The sequence below is a fragment of the Ranitomeya imitator genome, chromosome 2 (assembly GCF_032444005.1).
Source record: "Ranitomeya imitator isolate aRanImi1 chromosome 2, aRanImi1.pri, whole genome shotgun sequence".
NCBI lineage: Eukaryota > Metazoa > Chordata > Amphibia > Anura > Dendrobatidae > Ranitomeya > Ranitomeya imitator.
This window is the reverse complement of record NC_091283.1, coordinates 593413315-593436664: the sequence shown is the minus strand read 5'-3', so window position 1 is coordinate 593436664 and position 23350 is coordinate 593413315. Positions and strand designations below refer to the sequence as shown.

General features: G+C 42.7%; 1 protein-coding gene across 1 annotated transcript in view; it reads right to left on the bottom strand.

Annotated features, from left to right (window-relative positions):
- Positions 1 to 9235: 9235 nt before the first annotated feature.
- The window catches only part of DHX35 (DEAH-box helicase 35), a 56002-nt gene continuing 41887 nt past the window's right edge, over positions 9236 to 23350 (bottom strand). The window contains exons 17-22 of the mRNA XM_069752341.1: positions 20843 to 20920; positions 16698 to 16827; positions 15930 to 16011; positions 13919 to 13990; positions 13422 to 13533; positions 9236 to 11557 (exon numbers count right to left, since the gene is read on the bottom strand). Of these exons, the coding sequence (XP_069608442.1) occupies positions 11513 to 11557; positions 13422 to 13533; positions 13919 to 13990; positions 15930 to 16011; positions 16698 to 16827; positions 20843 to 20920 (519 nt within the window). The 3' untranslated portion in view covers positions 9236 to 11512. The remainder of the gene's footprint in view (positions 11558 to 13421; positions 13534 to 13918; positions 13991 to 15929; positions 16012 to 16697; positions 16828 to 20842; positions 20921 to 23350) is intronic.

Here is a 23350-nt window from a genome sequence, read left to right as displayed (position 1 = left end):
TTACAAAACAATTCCAGTTCAGTTAAGTTTGATGGTCGCTGAGCATGGACAGCCCTCTTCAAATGATCCCACAGATGTTCAATGATATTCAGGTCTGGGGACTGGGATGGCCATTCCACAACAGTGTAATTGTTCCTCTGCATGAATGGCCAAGTAGATTTGGAGCGGTGTTTTGGATGTCTTGCTGAAAGATCCATCCCCTACGTAACTTCAACTTCTGATTCATGAACATTATTGTCAAGAATCTGCTGATACTGAGAGGAATCCATGCGTCCCTCAACTTTAACAAGATTCCCGGTGCCGGCATTGGCCACGCAGCCCCAAAACATGATGGAACCTCCACCAAATTTTACTGTGGGTAGCAAGCGTTTTCTTGGAATGCTGTGTTTTTTGGCTGCCATGCATAACGCCTTTTTGTATGACCAAACAACTCAATCTCGGTTTCATCAGTCCACAGAACCTTCTTCCAAAAAGAAATTGGCATCTCCAAATGTGCTTTTGCATACCTCAGCCGACTCGGTTTGTGGCATGCTTGCAGAAACGGCTTCTTTCGCATCACTCTCCCATACAGCTTCTCCTTGTGCAAAGTGCGTTGTATAGTTGACCGATGCACAGTGACACCATCTGCAGCAAGTTGATACTGCAGCTCTCTGGAGGTGGTCTGAGGATTGTCCTTGACTGATCTCACCATTCTTCTTCTCTGCTTTTCTGATGTTTTTCTTGGCCTGCCACTTCTGGCCTTAACAAGAACTGTACCTGTGTTCTTCCATTTCCTTACTATGTTCCTCACAGTGGAAATTGACAGGTTAAATCTCTGAGACAGCTTTTTGTATCCTTCCCCTGAACAACTATGTTGAATAATCTTTGTTTTCAGATCATTAGACAGTTGTTTTGAGAAGCCCATGATGCCACTCTTCAGAGGAGATTCAAACAGGAGAACAACTTGCAAGTGGCCACTTTAAGTAGCTTTTCTCATGATTGCATACACCTGGCTATGAAGTTCAAAGCTCAATGAGGTTAGAAAACCAAAAAAAGTCCTTTAGTAAGTCAGTAAAAAGTAGGTAGGAGTATTTAAAACAAGAAAATGATAAAGGTGCCCATACTTATGCACCTGTCGAATTTTGTTTGAATGCAGATTGCACATTTTCTGTTAGTACAATAAACCTCATTTCAAGGCAGAAACATTACTGTGTCTAACAGTTATTAGATATATGAAACTGAAATAGCTGTTGCAAAAAAAACAATTTTTATAAAACATTAAGCTTAAGATTAATAGGGGTGCCAAAACTTTTTCATATAACTGTATTTCTGGACCTAACTGTATGGAGCAAGAGAAAGTGCATGTAGCAAAGCTTAAAGGCAGAAGCCATCCACACAGGTAGCAGGTGCCTCTAACAGTAGCAAACTCTCATTGCTACCCTTTACTTAAATGCCGCTGTCAGAGATTAACAGAGGCGTTTAAGTGGAGGGATCCTGCTTGGGCATCTATTTGGCTACCACGTGCCCCTCATTGTGCCACTGCAGAGTGCCGAAAGATTGCTATGCCAGCCAGCTTAGGGCCATTTTCATTCCTACTGTATCTTTGTGCTCCTGTGATGCAGTCATGGGAAACAGTTATTTTCAGTATATTCCTCAATTGGAGTTCAAAAGTGAGGAAAAAAAATAAGTTTTTTAACAAATATAAAAATGTAGATATCTGTGTTCATATTTAGCATTGTTCTTGGTATTGCAGAGACCTTTAACTCATAAGGCGAACAAAGTCATCAAAATGTCAGAATTGCAAATTTAGATATCCGTTAAAGCATGGAACATAAGAAACAAGAATAAACATAAGTTCCGAACCTCTAAAAATGGCAATACTTGTTTGTTTTTTTTTTGCTTTTTTTGAACTTTTAAAGCTCCTAAAAAAAAAAAAAAATTGCACTAGATTTGTCTCACCATAATCTGTCCTGGAGAATAATGCTGCCAGACAATTTTACCGAATAATGATAAAAAAAAAACATTAAAACAATGGCAGAATTGTGTTTTGTTTTTTTAAACGTTTCACCTCACTTGGATTTTTTCCCCATTTTTCAGTACATTATATGGTTAACTATAATGGTGTAATTCAGAAATACAACTGGTTCTGCAAAAAACATAAGGCAACGGAAAAATAAAATGGTTGTAGCCCCCGAAACAAGGGGAGAAAAAAAAAAAAAAAAAAAGCTCAAAATGGAAAATTGTCTACGCTCTACGGATTCAAACACACGTAAAAGATATGTAGAACAAGCCCTTTAAATTTACAACTACTATAATTTTTGTAACACTGATAATTATTTGAAAATAAATTTACTTTCAAGAAGGACTGAGAAAATACAGAGGATTTGAAATGCCAGTAAAATCAAGGCCAAGTGTAAAAATTTGACATGACGTGGTATTATTCTGCCACCTTGTGGTTGAAAGATGTAATTTTTCTAAATATTTTCCAGTGGATTGCTTTAACCCCTTAAGCCCCGAGGGTGGTTTGCACGTTAATGACCGGGCCAATTATTACAATTCTGACCACTGTCCCTTTATAAGGTTATAACTCTGGAACGCTTCAACGGATCCCGGTGATTCTGACATTGTTTTCTCGTGACATATTGTACTTCATGATAGTTGTAAAATTTCTTTGATATTACCTGCGTTTATTTGTGAAAAAAACGGAAATTTGGCAAAAAATTTGAAAATTTCGCAATTTTCCAACTTTGAAGTTTTTTGCAATTAGATCACAGAGATATGTGACACAAAATACTTAAGTAATATTTCCCACATGTCTACTTTACATCAGCACAATTTTGGAACCAAAATTTTTTTTTGTTAGGGAGTTATAAGGGTTAAAAGTTGACCAGCAATTTCTCATTTTTACAACACCATTTTTTTTTAGGGACCACATCACATTTCAAGTCATTTTGAGGGGTCTATATGATAGAAAATACCCAAGTGTGACACCATTCTAAAAACTGCACCCCTCAAGGTGCTCAAAACCACATTCAAGAAGTTTATTAACCCTTCAGGTGTTTCACAGGAATTTTTGGAATGTTTAAATAAGGCTGGTTTCACATTTGCGTTTTTTGCCGCTGCGTTTTAACACATATAAACGCATACGTTTTTTTCCCTATATTTAACACTAAAAACGCAAGATGCTTGCGTTTTGGTGCGGAAATGCAACATGTAGTAATTTCTAGAGGCTTTTTTTGCCGCAAAAAAACGCATGCGTTCGATTGCGTAAAAAAAACGTATTGCTGTCTATGTAAACGCATGCGTTTTTAAGCACATGCGTTTGGTTGCGTTTTTGAACGCATGCATTTCAATAGAGAAAAACAAGTCTAGACACTGATAAGCCACCCCCCACCATCAAGGTGATAAAGAGATACAAACCCTAACCCTAAAGGCACCGTTACACTAAACGATTTACCAACGATCACGACCAGCGATACGACCTGGCTGTGATCGTTGGTAAGTCGTTGTGTGGTCGCTGGAGAGCTGTCACACAGACAGCTCTCCAGCGACCAACGATGCCGAAGTCCACGGGTAACCAGGGTAAACATCGGGTTACTAAGCGCAGGGCCGCGCTTAGTAACCCGATATTTACCCTGGTTACCATTGTAAATGTAAAAAAAAAACAAAAAAAAAAAAAACAGTATATACTCACATTCCGGTGTCTGTCACGTCCCTCGCCGTCAGCTTCCCGCACTGACTGTGAGGGCTGGCCGTAAAGCACAGCACAGCGGTGACATCACTGCTGTGCTTTACGGCTGGCGCTCAGACAGTGCGGGAACCTGACGGCGGGGGACGTGACAACAGACACCGGAATGTGAGTATGTACTGGTTTTGTTTTGTTTTTTTACATTTACAATGGTAACCAGGGTAAATATTGGGTTACTAAGCGCGGCCCTGCGCTTAGTAACCCAATATTTACCCTGGTTACCAGTGAACATATCGCTGGATCGGCGTCACACACGCCGATTCAGCGATGAGAGCGGGTGATCAGCGACCAAAAAAAAGGTCCTGATCATTCCCCAGCGACCAACGATCTCCCAGCAGGGGCCTGATTGTTGGTCGCTGTCACACATAACGAGATCGTTAGCGGGATCGTTGCTACGTCACAAAAAGCAACGATATCGTTAAAGAAATCGTTATGTGTGACGGTACCTTAAGTCTAGACACTGATAAGCCACCCCCCACCATCAAGGTGATAAAGGGATCCAAACCCTACCCCTAGCCATAACCCTAACCATAATGGGAAAATGGAAATAAATACAATTTTTTAATTTTTCCCTAACTAAAGAGTTGATGAAGGGGGTTTTGATTTCAATTTATAGTGGGTTTTCTAGTTGATTTATATGATTGGCAGCTGTGACACACTAAAAGACGCTTTTTATTCCAAAAAATAATTTTGCGTTACCACATTTTGAGAGCTACAATTTTTCCATATTTTGGTCCACAGAGTCATGTCACACGCCCTCTGTAGTCCCATTGGCGGTGTCTGGATCTTGATTTTTCTCTTGTGAAATTTCTCATCATGTGTACCAAAAACGCGAACGCAGGAAAAAAACGCATGTAAAGGCGTACAAACGCGGCGTTTTTTTTTAACCGCATGCGAAAACGCATGCGTCTAAAATACACAGCGTTTGTACGTGTTTACATGCGTTTCTTTCACCACCTGCGGATGTTTTAAACGCTGCATTTTTAAACGCAAATGTGAAACTAGCCTAAGAATGAACATTTAACTTTTTTTCACAAAAAATTTAATTCAGCTCCAATTTGTTTTATTTTACCAAGGGTAATAGGAGAAAATGGACCCCAAAAGTTGTTGTACAATTTGTCCTGAGTACGACAATACCCCATATGAGGGGGTAAACCACTGTTTGGGCGCATGGGAGAGCTCGGAAGGGAAGGAGCGCCATTTGACTTTTCAATGCAAAATTGACAGGAATTGAGATGGGACGCCATATTGCGTTTGGAGAACCACTGATGTGCCTAAACATTGAAACCCCCCACAAGTGACACCATTTTGGAAAGTAGACCCCCTAAGGAACTTATCTAGAGGTGTGGTGAGCACTTTGACCCACCAAGTGCTTCACAGAAGTTTATAATGCAGAGCCATAAAAATAAAAAATCATTTTTTCACAACAATGATTTTTCTCCCCAAATTTTTTATTTTCCCAAGTGTAAGAGAAGAAATTGGACCCCAAAAGTTGTTGTACAATTTGTCCTGAGTACGCTGATACCCCATATGTGTGGGTAAACCACTGTTTGAGCGCATGGCAAAGCTCAGAAGGGAAGGAGCGCCATTTGACTTTTCAATGCAAAATTGACTGGAATTGAGATGGGACGCCATGTTGGGTTTGGAGAGCCACTGATGTGCCTAAACATTGAAACCCCCCACAAGTGACACCATTTGAAAAGTAGACCCCATAAGGAACTCATCTAGATATGTTGTGAGAGCTTTGAACCCCCAAGTGTTTCACTACAGTTTATAACGCAGAGTCGTGAAAATAAAATAAAAAATTTTCCCACAAAAATTATTTTTTAGCCCCCAGTTTTCTATTTTCCCAAGGGTAACAGGAGAAATTGGACCCAAAAGGTATTGTCCAATTTGTCCTCAGTATGCTGATACCCCATATGTGGGGGGGAACCACTGTTTGGGCGCATGGCAGTGCGTTCGGAAGGGAAGGAGCGCCATTTGGAATGCAGACTTAGATGGAATGGTCTGCAGGCGTCACATTGCGTTTGCAGAGCCCCTAATGTACCTAAACAGTAGAAACCCCCAAGTGACCCCATATTGGAAACTAGACCCCCCCAAGGAACTTATCTAGATGCGTTGTGTGAACTTTGAACCCCCAAGTGTTTCACTACAGTTTATAACGCAGAGCCGTGAAAATAAAATAATCTTTTTTTTTCCACAAAAATTATTGTTTAGCCCCCAGTTTTGTATTTTCCCAAGGGTAACAGGAGAAATTGGACCCCAAAAGTTGTTGTCCAATTTGTCCTGAGTACGCTGATATCCCATATGTTGGGGTAAACCCCTGTTTGGGAGCACGGGAGAGCTTGGAAGGGAAGGAGCACTCTTTTACTTTTTCAACGCAGAATTGGCTGGAATTAAGATCGGACGCCATGTCGCGTTTGGAGAGCCCCTGATGTGCCTAAACAGTGGAAGTCCCCCAATTCTAACTGAAACCCTAACCCAAACACACCCCTAACCCTAATCCCAACCGTAAATGTAATCCAAACCATAACCCTAACTTTAGCTCCAACCCTAACTGTAGCCTTAACTCTAGCCGCAACCCTAACCCTAGCCCTAAACCTAATGGGAAAATGGAAATAAATCCTTTTTTTACATTTTTTTATTTTTCCCTAACTAAACGGGTGATGAAGGGGGGTTTGATTTACTTTTATAGCGGGTTTTTTAGCGGATTTTTATGATTGGCAGCCGTCACACACTGAAAGACGCTTTTTATTGCAAAAAATATTTTTTGCATTACCACATTTTGAGAGCTATAATTTTTCCATATTTTGGTCCACAGAGTCATGTGAGGTCTTGTTTTTTGCGGGACGAGTTGACGTTTTTATTGGTAACATTTTCGGGCACGTGACATTCTTTGATCGCTTTTTATTCCGATTTTTGTGAGGCAGAATGACCAAAAACCAGCTATTCATGAATTTCTTTTGGTGGGGGGGGGGGGGGGGGGGGCGCTTATACCGTTCCACGTTTGGTAAAATGGATAAAGCAGTTTTATTCTTCGGGTAAGTACGATTACAGCGATACCTCATTTATATCATTTTTTTATGTTTTGCCGATTTTATACGATAAAAACTATTTTATAGAAAAAATAATTATTTTTGCATCGCTTTATTCTGAGGACTATAACTTTTTTTTTTTTCCGCTGATGATGCTGTATGGTGGCTCGTTTTTTGCGGGACAAGATGACGTTTTCAGCGGTACCATGGTTATTTATATCTGTCTTTTTGATCGCGTGTTATTCCACTTTTTGTTTGGCGGTATGATAATAAAGCATTGTTTTTTGCCTTTTTTTTACGGTGTTCACTGAAGGGGTTAACTAGTGGGACAGTTTTATATGTCGGGTCGTTACGGATGCGGCGATACTAAATATGTGTACTTTTATTGTTTTTTTTTTATTTAAAGAAATGTATTTATGGGAACAATATATACATATATGTTTTTTAGGAATTTTTTACACATGTGAATATTTTTTTTTTTTTTTACACTATATCATTGCCCCGGTGTCACCGATCTGACGTGCACTCCTGCAAGCTTACCAGCGCTTGCTCTGAGCAGGCGCTGTGAAGCCACCTCCCTACAGGACCCGGATGCAGCCCCGCGGCCATTTTGGATCCGGGGCCTGCAGGAAGGAGGAGGTAGGAGACCCTCGGAGCAACGCGATCAGATCGCGTTGCTCCGGGGGTCTCAGGGAAGCACGCAGGGAGCCCCCTCCCTGTGCGATGCTTCCCTATACTGCCGGAACACTGCGATCATGTTTGATCGCAGTGTGCCGGGGGCGGTCTGTGACCACTCCTGGCACATAGTGCTGGATGTCAGCTGCGATAGTCAGCTGACAACTGGCCGCGATCGCCAGCGCTCCCCCTGTGAGCGCGGCCGATTGCTATGACGTACTATCCCGTCGGTGGGCATACGGGATAGTATGTTCAATGTCAGAAAGGGGTTAAAGGGAACCTGTCAGCAGGATTGTGCACAGTAACCTACAGGCAGTGTTAGGTCGGGGTCGTTATACTGTTTACAATGATAGCTGGGTTGATGAAATCAGTCTTGTGGTTGTTGTTTAATCTTTATTTTCAGTTTTCAATTAATAAGATTCTCATGATTCAGGGCGGGCCTGTGGAGGGGTCTTCATGTGGTGCTCTGCTTAGGCTACGTTCAGATTAGCGTTTCCCGACGCTGCGTCTGGAAACGCAGCAGCGACGCATGCGTCATGCGCCCCTATGTTTAACATGGGGGACGCATGCGTTTTTCTTGTTGCGTTTTCCGACACGTGCGTCGTTTTTGACGCTAGCGTCGGACGCAAGAAAATGCAACAAGTTGCATTTTTCTTGCGTCCGATTTTCGTCAAAAAACGACGCACGCGTCGCAAAACGCAGCGTTTTTGCGTGCGTTTGCACGCGTTTTTTTTGTGCGTCGTGCGTTGCGTCGCCGACGCAGCGGCGCGCAACGCTAATCTGAACGTAGCCTTACATAATTATCTGCATAGGCTTATAACAGGTCACAGATCCCTCAGTGACCATTGCCCTATTTTACATACTGAATATGATAATGTTGGCTTAGAAAAAAATAATTTACATCCATCAAAATGGCGCGGGTACCTGCGCAGTAGCATCTAACTCTTAGGGTATGTGTCCACGTTCAGGATTGCATCAGGATTTGGTCAGGATTTTATGTCAGTATTTGTAAGCCAAAACCAGGAGTGGCTGATAAATACAGAAGTGGTGCATATGTTTCTATTATACTTTTCCTCTAATTGTTCCACTCCTGGTTTTGGCTTACAAATACGGACATAAAATCCTAACCAAATCCTGATGCAATCCTGAACGTGGACACATACCCTTACAGACAGAGGCTACTGAGCAAGCGCCGCCGCCATTTTGCTGCAGCAAAATACGGTAATCTGAAAGCAGAATGATGTATGGACAGAGACTTGATCACATGTCACTTATTGGGCTGCTTGCTGTAGCTTTGATAAAATTCCTGTTTAATCAACAGATTATCACTAGAGGACTAGTAAATCTGCTTCCAGGTAGTCAACCATATTCATGAGCTCTGTATAACCCCACCACTGGCAGCTGTGTACACTGCACGAGTGAAAAACAGCCAATCAGTGATGGGGTTATACAGTGCTCAGAATTCAGAGAACGGAGACTTGCAGCAAATAAAACTTTATCAAAACAGCAGCAAGGAGCCCAATAGGAGATATATCACTGGAATCCGGGTCTCTGTATAATATGCTGCTCTCAGATGGGGTAGCAATATCCTAGTGACAGGTTTAATATTAGCAAACTAATTCAGCGTGGAAATATTGTGCATTGCGTGACATCTGGGGTGTGCAGCACTCCCTATTGCATATCCAGACACCACAGATGTATAATACAGCAGTACGCGCTGCGGTGCAGAGGTCAGCGTCACAGAAGTAAAGAGGAGCCGCGTACCTGCTGCCGGGAGTGCCAGTAATCACATCACACGGTGAGGTTCCTTCTGGTTTATTGTGATGATGTACAGATATTTACAGGCAAAAGGCTGTGGCGGATCAAGGACACATACAAAGACATTGTACATTTCTTGTATTCTATATGTTGTACACATCCATGTGACCTATGGGTGTAAGAGGTTGGTGACCATATTGTACTAATGTGCACGGTTACGTGTTAAGTGACCATTCACCCCTTAAGGACCAGAACCTAGCCAAATGCAAACTATTTTGTAACGTTATGGCATAGCACCTGTGATAAAGGTCCAGTGGTGTAAAGATAACAGCCGGGCCACAGAAATCATTATTTTTAATATCAGGCATCTCATTTTTTTTTTTATATTCTACTAATTTCCATTTTTTTAATTTAGAATTTTACAAATTAGGCTTCATTTAGTAAAACTGAAAAACAAGAAAAGCTGTTTGTGATGCTCATAACAAGTAATCATAAAGCAGCTAAGACATAAAACCGCAATAAATTACTTGGCTGCATTACGCCCCAAAAGTTGGTGCAAGTGCGACCCAACAGTGCGTGATCACATTCACAACTAATAGATGCGACCAACAGCTCATAATTTGCAATTTCAAGGTCGGCCATGACTGTGTAACCCTGGCCCATCGTTTACAGAACAATTCTGTAGCATCCTTATTATTGACAATGAGAGTGGTAACGCCCCGTTGTCAATATATTCATACATTTCTATGTAGAAAAACACAGACATATTTAAAAAGGATCTGCCATCTTTGCTGTATTAATAAATATGCATACTCATTATTAAAGGGAATCGGTCAGCAGGATTTCACACCCAAACTATTCATAGGCGCATGTAGCTTTTTCAAAGACAAGTCCAGCAATTCCTTCACATGGCCAGTCCATTCCTCAGTTACTGAGAAATCAGTGTTTTTATCAATATACAAATGAAGCTGTAGATCTGAAGCCTGTCACTCCAGCTCTATCTGCTGCCTCTGTCACTCCAGCTCTATCTGCCACACAGCGCTGACTCCTCCTCCTGCTTCACTGCCTTAAGTTACACAGAACAGAAGAGGTCAGTCAAGCGGTTGGAGGCAAAGTGGGGCGGTAAATAGAGCTGGAGTGCCAAAGGCTTTAGATCTACAGCCTATTTTGCCAATTTCTCAGCAATGGTAGAACGGACTGGCCATGTAAAGATATTGTTGGAATTGTCTCTGAAAGAGCTACATGTGCATATAAATAGCTGAGTGGGCATCAAATGATGCGGAGACATATCAGGGCTGCAAACAATTCTTAAAAATTTCAACCCCAATGGACGATATGATCGTGGTGATACATACGGGGCCCCTTTATACACCCAGTCCAGATGAAGGACTCAACTTGTGCATATTTTGGACAGAAATCCTATTTTTGATATATATTTTTTTTTCCACTTGTCTTATTGTTTGCCATTTTCCTACCATAGAGCTGTGTTTTTTTCCTAAACAAGACACCTCAATACAAAAAAAGATGATCCACATGCTGAAAGATATGGACTAGCTAGAGACACCCTTCTGCCAAAATGCCTTAGTATGGTAGGCACCAGCTCTGGCGGGCCTGGCATATCCTTGCACTACACTCAGGGCCATTTATGTAAATGGTAGGCAAGGTTAAGGAAAAAAGGTATCCTTAAACGCTTCTCCAAGATCAACGGAGTGCCAGGAATAAAGAATCCAGACCTGCAGCCATTTCATCCCCATTTTGGCTTATTTTTCCAAGACCGAGCACAGTAATTTGGTCATTAAGGAAGTTAAGACACCTGGAAATCTGCTACCCGAGACTTTACATCAGCAGCTTCACAAACCCTCTGATAAGTGGATGTGCTTGATAAAATAAGGCATATATAACAAAGATGGTGGCAACTGCAAAACCGGCACCAGGGATACTCTCAATCTGTGAAGAGCCACTATCCTGCATTCTGAACCTGTTCATCTCCTTTTCATCATTTACAACTTAAAAAAATAAAACTGCTTTCTGATTTACATACATATATATACCTAGAAATATATATATATATACCATGTGCCCAAAGGAAGACGACGTGTGAAATGGCACAGCCAGACACAATCCGGAGCTCAGAAGACGTGGACATGGATATGCTCGGTGCTAAGAAGCCGTCCCATTAATGCCGAGAGGTTTTGAACTCCATCCTCAGCGGAAGGCAGGCAGGCAAGATCTCCATGGGAGTTGAGGTCAGACATAGAAATGTTGGCGAGAGTGGAGCGAATTTGCTCTCTTGTGGTTACATAGAAATGCAGTGGGCCTACAAATTGTCCAGCTTGGCCCTTTTATTGGTTCGAGATAGATGCTGTGTGAATAAAAGAAACAGAAACAAACTTATTGTTTGCGGAATACTAGAGCTGTGCTCTGTACCTTTAAAGAGAACCTGACACTTGCTCGAAAAATTGAGCTAAATATCCTGTAATAATCCCTGAGCTCCCACAATTCTGCAGCTTATTTCCGTTTCGCGCTGCGTAACTCCATTGCAGAGATATTCACATTTGTTAATTTTGGAGCGCAACATGAGAAATCTCTGTTTGTAGTGCACCTGGGCGTTTCTTCAGTGTCTTCTCTGGGGACGTGCACTTTCACTCCTCCCTCCCAGATACTGCTAATCACAGTTCAGCCGTGTCTGAGATTGCTAGACTGATGGATCAGCTGCTGAGTTGTGATTGGCAGCGTTTAGGAAGGAGGGATGAACATGCATGTCACCAGAGAAGACCCTGAAGAAACGCCTAGTTGCACAAGAAGCAGAGATAAATTCAGTACTGCGCTCCAAAGTAACCTAAGGAGTGTTGCAGCGCAAAACTGAAAAAAAAAGCAGCAGAATCAGAAGCTAAGAGATGTTTACATGGTATTAAACTCAATTTTTTTGGAAGATTGGAGCTCAATAGACTGTAAAAAGCAAATGTCAAACATTTATCATCTTGTTTCTTTTACTCTTTCCTCCTGACCTCCTTAGGGTACGTGCACAGATTAAAGGGGATGTCTGGTCCAAATCGATAAGTCTGCAGTCACTCTGCACTGTGCGCTGCGGGGGTTCAAAAGTTTCTGAGCTGGGACCGGATGGTATGTAATGCATGCGTTGTACATACTTCCAACCAGAGCCCGTCCCAACTAGTGACACATTCGGCCAGTGGGCGTGGCTCCATACAAGGGTATGGAGCGAGGCCACGCCCACTGGACAGGCTATGACGGCAAACATGCTTATGCACCTTTTGCTCCCGGCTCAGAAACAGCGAATCCCCCCAACAGTGCAGAGTGTGGGGGGATTCATGAGTCTGCAGACACACAGTGTACTTTACACTCTGTTCTTCCTGCTAAGAATCAAGTTTTGGTGCATAAATGTCTGCAGTTAATATTTCGGTGTGAATATTGTGCTTGCTCTGGCGGCTGCCATGGTAATATTAACATTAACAAGACTTCATGCCCAGTTAGTCTGCTACAGTTACTTTGATGGCGGCCAGTTAGGCAGCTGTCAGGGAGTGAAAGGATCAGGCATGCTGTATCTCAGTATGCCTAATCCTGTGTCCATAAAAGACAACCTGGTATCAGAAGTCTTCTGCAGCAGTTCCTTCCCCGATCCCCATTAAAAACACATGCACCCTTAGCAAATTTGAGAGTGCATGTGTATGGGGGACTGGAAGGGATAGCTGGAGGCTCACCTTTGCGAAAAGCGTATGGCAACCTTTAGTGAACGATTATCTTCACTCTATAGTTTTCATGGATTTACAATAGAAGGAAGAAACAGTCTCTCCAGAGCCACCTATAGACATTTACTCTTAAATTCCATGTCTGGCACTTTAGACAGCCTTGAATCCTGAATCGGGCTATCAGCCCAAGAAGAGACAGCCATCTGTAGACATTGCTGGGGTTCCCCATCAGTACAGTATGGAGGCGGGGTGTGATCAGATGTGTAATACACCATATGAAAAATAAGGATCCTCGCCTCTCTGGATTTCCAGGAGAATCAGGGAGTATCTGCTAATGTCCGCTCGCAGATCCTCCCCTTCCTGGACACGGACAACTAGGACAATGATTTGCCTTGACTGGTTCACTCCTCTCTATGCTCTGTCCACATTCACTATCCTGTAGTCATTTTCCTTGCATTAAACAACAGTGCTTAATATGGATAAAAAAATTGTAATGCGTTGGAAGTGCGAATCCCATACCGTTCCCTGTTGATAAAAGTGTGGGGCCAGTTCCAGCAGCCATCCCGACTCTACAGCAGTCACATCCCGCATGTAATATTTGTTGGTCTGGATCACCTCACTAAACAGCACCCTGCAGGGTAAAAATAGGATATACAGCCTTAATATCAGAATGTGCAAATGGTCCACAATTCACCTTTTACATCCCACTCATTGCAGCAATTGGTGCCACTCTATATTTACCCGTTCTGCAGTGATAACTTGCCATTCATGCAAGTGACCACTGCAGACAATCACTGTTCTCAGTGATCTTCTGCCACACATGCTGCAGTCAAAGCTGAGGTCAGTAACTGGCTGGAGTAGTCATGTCCGCATGGACAGCACGTGGACAGCAGGAGACTACCTCAATGGTCACTTGTAATGCCAGGACCCAGACGACTTATACAGACATCCTCAGAGCTGTGGGGAAATGACTGACCTATCCATCTCTTAGGCTTTATTCACCCCGATAAACTCACCAGTTGGGGGGCTTCTCTGCGTATAGAACTGATGTTGGGTGTATATGTAACTCATGGCCATCTCTTACCGTCCTTAGAAGAAACAAAGAAAAATTTAACATAGAATGTAATTAAACAAGGCAACAACATTCACAATGCCGAAATACTGAGGAATAATTTTCGACTAATGGGAAATTAGATATTCCGAGGATAACAAGGCAGCACATATAAAAACAAGGAAATTCGATATTTTCCTTACATGAAAACATGATCAAGCGGATATAGGATCCTGAGGCCACATTCAGTATTTGGTCAGTATTTTACCTCAGCATCTGTAAGCCAAAACCAGGAGTGGGTGATAAATACAGAAGTGGTGACGTGTTTCTAATAGGCCATGTTCATACATTCAGTATTTGGTGAGTTTTTTACCTCAGTATCTGTAAGCCAAAACCAGGAGTGGGTGATAAATACAGAAGTGGAGCATATGTTTCTATTATACTTTTCCTCTGATTGTCCCACTCCTGGTTTTGCCTTATAAATACTGATATAAAAACTAGCCAAATGCTCAAGGTGTGAACGCTGCATACTGGTAATTATATGAGTGCCATTGCATTCATTTATAATTTTTAAAGGCATCCTCGTGGATCCTGACAGGACACACACCAACGTGGCATTTATAGTATGGCATATTGTTTATATATAGTGCCTAAAATACTCAAAATGCAGCATCTCTCTAAAGGGGTTGTCAACTATTGGAAACAATTTGTATTTAAAGAGGACCTTTCATAAGGTTTAGCATATTACACTGGCCACACCATGGAATAATGGTTGCAAGGTTGACAAAAACATAGATGTTATCTTTATGCGAATACCTAAATTAGAATTTAAATTTAGCAAACGGGGTGCTAGCAGGGACTCTTCTCTCAGGGTGGACACCTTTTCTTTTGCATGATATTGACCAATCATAAGCAGGATGTGTCATGCAGAGAAAAAAACAAACAAACAAAAAAAAAAAAAAACACGTCCCCATAGATGGTCAGACCCGGCTTTCTCCCATGAAACGTGATGACATACAGCCCTGCTCTCCTCACTGATCTCACTGCCAGCAACTACTGTAATTACATGTGAGGGGAGTAGAGCAGATTCGTGGGTCATTACAAATACTTCTTGCTGCTCTCATTTCATGGCAGTCAGTGTGGTGGGAGGGACTAAAGGTACCGTCACACTGAACGATATCGCTAGCGATCCGTGACGTTGCAGCGTCCTGGCTAGCGATATCGTTGAGTTTGACAGGCAGCAGCGATCAGGATCCTGCTGTGCCATCGTTGGTCGGAGCAGAAAGTCCAGAACTTTATTTCGTCACTGGACTCCCGCAGACATCGCTGAATCGGCGTGTGTGACGCCGATTCAGCGATGTCTTCACTGGTAACCAGGGTAAACATCGGGTTACTAAGAGCAGGGCCGCGCTTAGTAACCCGATGTTTACCCTGGTTACCAGCGTAAATGTAAAAAAAAAAAAACACTACATACTTACATTCCGGTGTCTGTCCCCCGGCGCTGTGCTTTCCTGCACTGGCTGTGAGCGCCGGCTGGCCGTAAAGCACAGCGGTGACGTCACCGCTCTGCTTTACGGCTGGCCGGCTCTGACAGTGCAGGAAAGCACAGCGCCAGGGGACAGACACCGGAATGTAAGTATGTAGTGTTTGTTTTTTTTTACATTTACGCTGGTAACCAGGGTAAACATCGGGTTACTAAGCGCGGCCCTGCGCTTAGTAACCCGATGTTTTCCCAGGTTACCAGGGGACCGGCATCGTTGGTCGCTGGAGAGCTGTCTGTGTGACAGCTCTCCAGCGACCAAACAGCGACGCTGCAGCGATCGGGATCGTTGTCTAGATCGCTGCAGCGTTGCTAAATGTGACGGTACCTTAAGGTACATTTTTAAGGGCAAACAAGTTGGGGGGGGTCTCTGCTGCATTGGATTAATTATAAATATTGAAGACGCTCATCTTGGTCATTTTCACTCTGTAATTACCTGTAGACACCTGTAGAATGAAGCTTGGCAGCATTGGCAAAAAATCCAGCCACTATACAACGTAAAATAGGGTCTGGATCACCTAGACACAGCAGAAAATAATATGTGGTTATAAAGTACATGTAAATTATAGACATCGATATTCATTAAATACACTGAGCCAATCCCAAGACAACCCCAACAGAAAGGTTTGTCCTACACATACTACATGACACTGATCTCTGTTAGGCTGGGTTCACATTGCGTTAGTGGCAGTCCGCTAACGGAATCCGTTACATAGCGCCACTAACGCAATGTAACGGATCCGTTAGATACATTGCGGTCAATGGGTGCGCTAACGGATCCGTTACATTGCGTTAGTGGCAGTCCGCTAACGGAATCCGTTACATAGCGCCACTAACGCAATGCAACGGATCAGTTAGCGCACCCATTGACCGCAATGTATCTAACGCATCGTTAACGTATGCCATTTTTGGCATGCGTTAGCGATGTCCCGTTATTTTCTGACGGACCTCGAACGCTGCTTGCGGCGTTTTTGGGTCCGTTCTCGCTTTCTCAGATCGGGCATCTGTGCTAGCGGGATCGCTAAACGCAATCCCTTTTTGTACATTGCGTTAGCGCATTCAGTTAACGTATGCGCTAAACAGATTGCACTAACGCAATGTGAACCTAGCCTTATTCTACAGTAAAAGCATAAACAGTGGTCCTGTGATCACCCCCCATGCCAGCCCTGGCACACACTTTGCACATCTCCCATGCTCTGCTCACCTTCACTAGAGATCTTGGGGACTTTAAACTTGCTAAGCAGCTTTTTCAGTTGTTCCCGCACGGTGACCGCTCTGATAAGCCCCTTGTAGTTGAGAAAGTGCTGCTGACACCACTGTGAGCTCTTGTTAAACTGCAAGAAGTAGATATTTTACTAAATATACAATATCAGATGAAATAGGAGATTAACTCCAGAGTTTATGATCGCAATGAGGAGTAAGACATGTGGATAGGAGATTTGGAATTTTAGATTTACTGCTAGCAGCAAATAACAACGCGATCACATTGAATGGCCGGCATGTACTAAAATATGGCTGTCAGAAGCTTTCCCCAAGAGTAGTAGCTAATTCCTCAAGGTTTGTAAAGTAGGACCCATGGTGATCAGCAATTGTCTTATCTAAAAAAAAAAATAAAAAATGGATGTCTTCATTGTAGTCATGAGTCAACTCCTTGAGGACTTAAAAAGAGGTTGTCCACTAGTTTATCACTGATGACCTATCCTTAGGATAGGTCTTCAATGTCTGATCGGTTGGGATCCGACACCCGGCACCCCAGCCATTCACCTTCCCCCAGTATAGGCGGCCACTTGATGGAAATGCTCAATTGCACCTTCCCCCAGTATAGGCGGCCACTTGATGGAAATGCTCAATTGCACCTTCCCCCAGTATAGGCGGCCACCTGATGGAAATACTCAATTGCAGAGGTGCTCCGTCTTGTAATAGCAGCCGTGGCTGAACACTGCACATCCGCCTCCTATTTAAACATCAACCGATCATTGATTACCTATCCCAAGGATAGGTCATCAATGATAAAGAAGTTAACTTCTTTAAGGATTAGGAGATTTTCCTTTTTTTTTTTTTCCTCTTCATTTTTCATTCCTGCCTTTCAAGAACCATAAAAAAAAAAATTATTTGTCCATGCTAAGACAACCCATCAGCACTCAGTGCTAATGTTTTGGACGTGCAATGGGATTACAGAAGGCTAATCCCATCTGTTTAACCATGTACAGTACAGTCATGGCCAAAAGTTTTGAGAATGACACCAAAATTATATTTTCACATGATCTGCTGCCCTCTGGTTTTTATTAGTGTTTGTCTGATGTTAATATCACATACAGAAATATAATTGCAATCATATTATGAGTACCAATAGGTTATATTGACAGTTAGAATGAGTTAATGCAGCAAGTCAATATTTGCAGTGTTGATCCTTCTTCTTCAAGACCTCTGCAATTCTCCCTGGCATGCTCTCAATCAACTTCTGGACCAAATCCTGACTGATAGCAGTCCATTCTTGCATAATCAATGCTTGCATTTTGCCAGAATTTGTTGGTTTTTGTTTGTCCACCCGTCTCTTGATGATTGACCACAAGTTCTCAATGGGATTAAGATCTGGGGAGTTTCCACACCATGGACCCAAAATCTCTATGTTTTGTTCCATGAGCCATTTAGTTATCACCTTTGCTTTATGGCAAGGTGCTCCATCCTGCTGGAAAGGGCATTGTTGGGCGCCAAACTGCTCTTGGACGGTTGGGAGAAGTTGCTCTTGGAGGACATTCTGGTACCATTCTTTATTCATGGCTGTGTTTTTAGGCAAGACTGTGTGTGAGCCGATTCCCTTGGCTGAGAAGCAACCCCACACATGAATGGTTTCAGGATGCTTTACAGTTGGCATGAGACAAGACTGGTGGTATCGCTCACCTCTTCTTCTCCGAATAAGCTGTTTTCCAGATGTCCAAAACAATCGAAAAGGGGATTCATCAGAGAAAATGACTTTGCCCCAGTCCTCAGCAGTCCACTCCCTGTACCTTTTGCAGAATATCAGTCGGTCCCTGATGTTTTTTCTGGAGAGAAGTGGCTTCTTTGCTGCCCTCCTTGAAACCATGCCTTGCTCAAAGAGTCTCCGCCTCACAGTGCGTGCAGAAACACTCACACCAGCCTGCTGCCATTCCTGAGCAAGCTCGGCACTGCTGGTAGTCCGATCCCGCAGCTGAAACAGTTTTAAGATACGGTCCTGGCACTTGCTGGTCTTTCTTGGGCGCCCTGGACCCTTTTTGACAACAATGGAAGCTCTCTCCTTGAAGTTCTTGATGATGCGATAGATTGTTGACTGAGGTACAATCTTTGTAGCTGCGATACTCTTCCCTGTTAGGCCATTTTTGTGCAGAGCAATGATGGCTGCACGTGTTTCTTTAGAGATGACCATGGTTAACTGAAGAGAAACAATGATACCAAGCACCAGCCTCCTTTTAAAGTGTCCAGTGATGTCATTCTTACTTAATCATGACTGATTGATCGCCAGCCCTGTCCTCATCAACACCCACAACTGTGTTAATGGATCAATCACTAAAACGATGTTAGCTGCTCCTTTTAAGGCAGGACTGCAATGATGTTGAAATGTGTTTTGGGGGTTAAAGTTCATTTTCTGGGCAAATATTGACTTTGCAAGTACAGTAATTGCTGTTAAGCTGATCACTCTGACATTCAGGAGTATATGCAAATTGCCATTAGAAAAAATGAAGCAGTAGACTTTGGAAAAATTAATATTTGTCTCATTCTCAAAATTTTTGTCCATGACTGTACAGACCATTGGAATGCTACATATAAGCTTAGTCCGTGCCTTGGACTAAAGGTACCGTCACACATAACGATATCGTTGCTTTTTGTGACGTAGCAACGATATCGTTAACTAAATCGTTATGTGTGACAGCGACCAACGATCAGGCCCCTGCTGGGAGATCGTTGGTCGCTGGGGAAAGTCCAGAACTTTATTTTGTCGCTGGATCTCCCGCTGACATCACTGACTCGGCGTGTGTGACGCCGATTCAGCGATGTCGTCACTGGTAACCAGGGTAAACATCGGGTTACTAAGCGCAGGGCCGCGCTTAGTAACCCGATGTTTACCCTGGTTACCGTTGTAAATGTAAGAAAAAACAAACACTACATACTTACATTCCCGGTGTCTGGTCATGTCCCTCGCCTTCAGCTTCCCGCACTGACTGGTGAGCGCCGGCCAGCCGTAAAGCAGAGCACAGCGGTGACATCACCGCTGTACTTTACGGCCGGCGCTCAGTCAGTGCTGGAAGCTGAAGGCGAGGGACATGAACAGACACTGGGAATGTAAGTATGTAGTGTTTATTTTTTTACATTTACAACGGTAACCAGGGTAAACATCGGGTTACTAAGCGCGGCCCTGCGCTTAGTAACCCGATGTTTACCCTGGTTACCGGCATCGTTGGTCGCTGGAGAGCTGTCTGTGTGACAGCTCTCCAGCGACCAAGCAGCGACGCTACAGCGATCGACATCGTTGTCGGTATCGCTGCAGCGTCGCTCAGTGTGAAGGTACCTTAAGCCTAGCTACACCCGGTGAGAGAGCACTTTTTGCTTTTAAGAGATTAAAGAAGTTGGCCACTACATTCTATAACGCCCCCACTAATTTATACCTTGTAGAGAAGTATTTTTGTAAATACCTCTTGGTGTCATCTAGGCATGTGAGTGGTGCCATCGCTGAACACTCACTCAGCATTACATGACCCAAGCTACAGCCGCCGCTGACACCGTTGGGGTCACGTCAAGTTCCAAAATCCCTTGCATCACTCAGGTGTGACCCAGTCGCGTGCACCCAACCCCTTTACATATCTCATCCCAATCACCAAGCAAAATTGAAGGATGTAAATAAGCTGTCCTATACAGACAGCAATAGGTAATGATTAGTGATGAGCACATATACTCCTTGCTCGGATTTTCCCGAGCACACTCGGGTGGTCTCCGAGCATTTGTTAGTGTCCGAAAAATTTAGTTTTCCTTGCTGCAGCTAGATGATTTGCGACTACTAGACAGCTTGATTACATGTGTGGATTCCCTAGCAACTAGGCAACCCCCACATGTACTCAGGCTGGCTAATAGCTGTAAATCAAGCAGCTAAATCAACAAAAACAAAATCTACGAACACTAACAAATACTTGGAGATCACCCGAGCAACTTGTATATTCGCTCATCACTAGTAATGATCTAACTATGGTAGGAGAAGCTCCGATATATATTTGAAACTGACCTGGCTGCTAACTTGATGCACATACAGATGCACTGAAAAACTACATATAATGTACCCTGTCAATACAGAAATAAAAGTGATACATTAGCCCTTACCTTAATAAAAGCCTCAAACACATTTAACATGGTCAGGTGGTCTCCCTCCTCCACTGCAAACTTTCGATGTTCTCTTGTCTGTGAGCAGAAGTTATGAAAAGGATCAATAATGAAAAATATAGAAAAAAACTATCAAAAATCAGGCCTTCTGCTTTGTTTGTAGTCAGCTTTTCACACCCAAACAGACTTTATAAAGGAACCCCTCATCAGTTCCTTTTTCACATGTAATCGGTAAACGGGGCTCAAACTAACATACCATACACTAAATCTGGCACCACTTTGGGCCATGTAGTGGCTCTATGTAAGGGCACAGAAGGATTTTTGGTACTCACCATTAAATCTTTTTCTTAGAGCCTTTATTGGGGGATGCAGATAACCATGGGTTTATGCTGCTGCCACTAGGCAAAAAAAGAGTTAGCTCTTCCTCAGCAGGGTACAACCACCGACTGGCACAAAGTTAGTGAAAAAAACAGGAAAAGCAACAAGAAAGAACTGTACACAGGCCTAACAGAGGCATTCAGGCCCAACATAGGCACAATCCTGGGAGGTTGCTGTGTCCCCCACTGAAGGCTCCAAGAAAGAGATTTTACAGTGAGTATCAAAAATATCACTTCACCGGGGTCCACAGGTAACCGTGGGACATCATACAGCAGTCCCAAGGAGGGAACAGAATAAACATGCTCAAAACAGGTTGGGTGACTGGCACCCGCCACTTGCAGCACTTTTGTACCTAGGCCAGCATCAGCCAAGGCATAGGTATACAACCCCTGGCAAAAATGATGGAAGCACCGGCCTGGGGGGATGTTCATTGAGTTGTAAAGTTTTGTAGAAAAAAAAAGCAGATCACAGACATGTCACAAAACTAAAGCAATTTCAAATGGCAACTTTCTGGCTTTAAGAAACACTAAAAGAAATCAAGAACAAAAAATGTGGTAGTCAGTAATGGTGACTTTTTTAACCAAGCATAGGGAAAAAATTATGGAATCACTCAATTCTGAGGAAAAAATTCTGGAAAAATGAAAAACAAACAAACAAAAAAACACTCCAACACATCACTAGTATTTTGTTGCACCACCTCTGGCTTTTATAACAGCTTGCAGTCTCTGAGGCATGGACTTAATAAGTGTCAAACAGTACTCGTCATCAATCTGGCTCTAATTTTCTCTGATTGCTGTTGCCAGATCAGCTTTGCAGGTTGGAGCCTTGTCATGGACCATTTTCTTCAACTTCCTCCAAAGATTTTCAATTGGATTGAGATCCGGACTATTTCCAGGCCATGACATTGACCTTATGTGTCTTTTTTCAAGGAATGTTATCACAGTTTTTGCTCTATGACAGGATGCATTATCATCTTGAAAAATGATTTCATCATCCCCAAACATCCTTTCAATTGATGGGATAAGAAAAGTGTCCAAAATATCAACATAAACTTGAGCATTTATTGAAGATGTAATAACAGCCATCTCCCCACTGTCTTTACCTGACATATGGCAGCCCCATATCATCAATGACTGTGGAAATTTGCATGTTCTCTTCACAGTCATCTTTATAAATCTCATTGGAACGGCACCAAACAAAAAGTTCCAGCATCATCACTTTGCCCAATGCAGATTCGCGATTCATCACTGAATATGACTTTCATCCAGTCATCCACAGTCCACGATTTCTTTTCCTTAGCCCATTATAACCTTGTTTTTTTTGTTTAGGTGTTAATGATGGCTTTTGTTTAGCTTTTCTGTATGTAAATCCCACTTCCTTTAGGCGGTTTCCTACAGTTCGGTCACAGACGTTGACTCCAGTTTCCTTCCATTTGTTTTGTTGTGCATTTCCTGCTTTGGAGACATATTGCTTTAAGTTTCCGGTCTTGACGCTTTGATGTCTTCCTTGGTCTACCAGTATGTTTGCCTTTAACAACCTTCCCATGTTGTTTGTATTTGGTCCAGATTTTAGACACAGCTGACTGTGAACAACCACCATCTTTTGCAACATTGTGTGATGATTTACCCTCTTTTAAGAGTTTGATAATCCGCTCCTTGGTTTTAATTGACATCTCTCATGTTGGAGCCATGATTCATGTCAGTCCACTTGGTGCAACAGCTCTCCAAGGTGTGATCATTCCTTTTTAGATGCAGACTAACAAGGAAATCTAATTTGATGCAGGTGTTATTTTAGGGTATGAAAATTTACAGGGCGATTCCATAATTTTTTCCTCAGAATTGAGTGATTCCATAATATTTCCCCTATGCTTGGTTAAAAAAAAGTAACCATTACTGACTATCACATTTTTTATTCTGGATTTCTTTTAGTGTTTCTTAAAGCCAAAAAGTTGCCATTTGAAATTACTTTAGTTTTGTGCCATGTCTGTGATCTGCTTTTTTTCTACAAAATTAAACAACTGAATGAACATTCTCCAAGGCCAGTGATTCCATAATTTTTGCCAGGGGTTGTATATCTTGTAGAATCTCACGAATGTATGAAGGGATGACCAGTTAGCGGCCTAGCAAATCT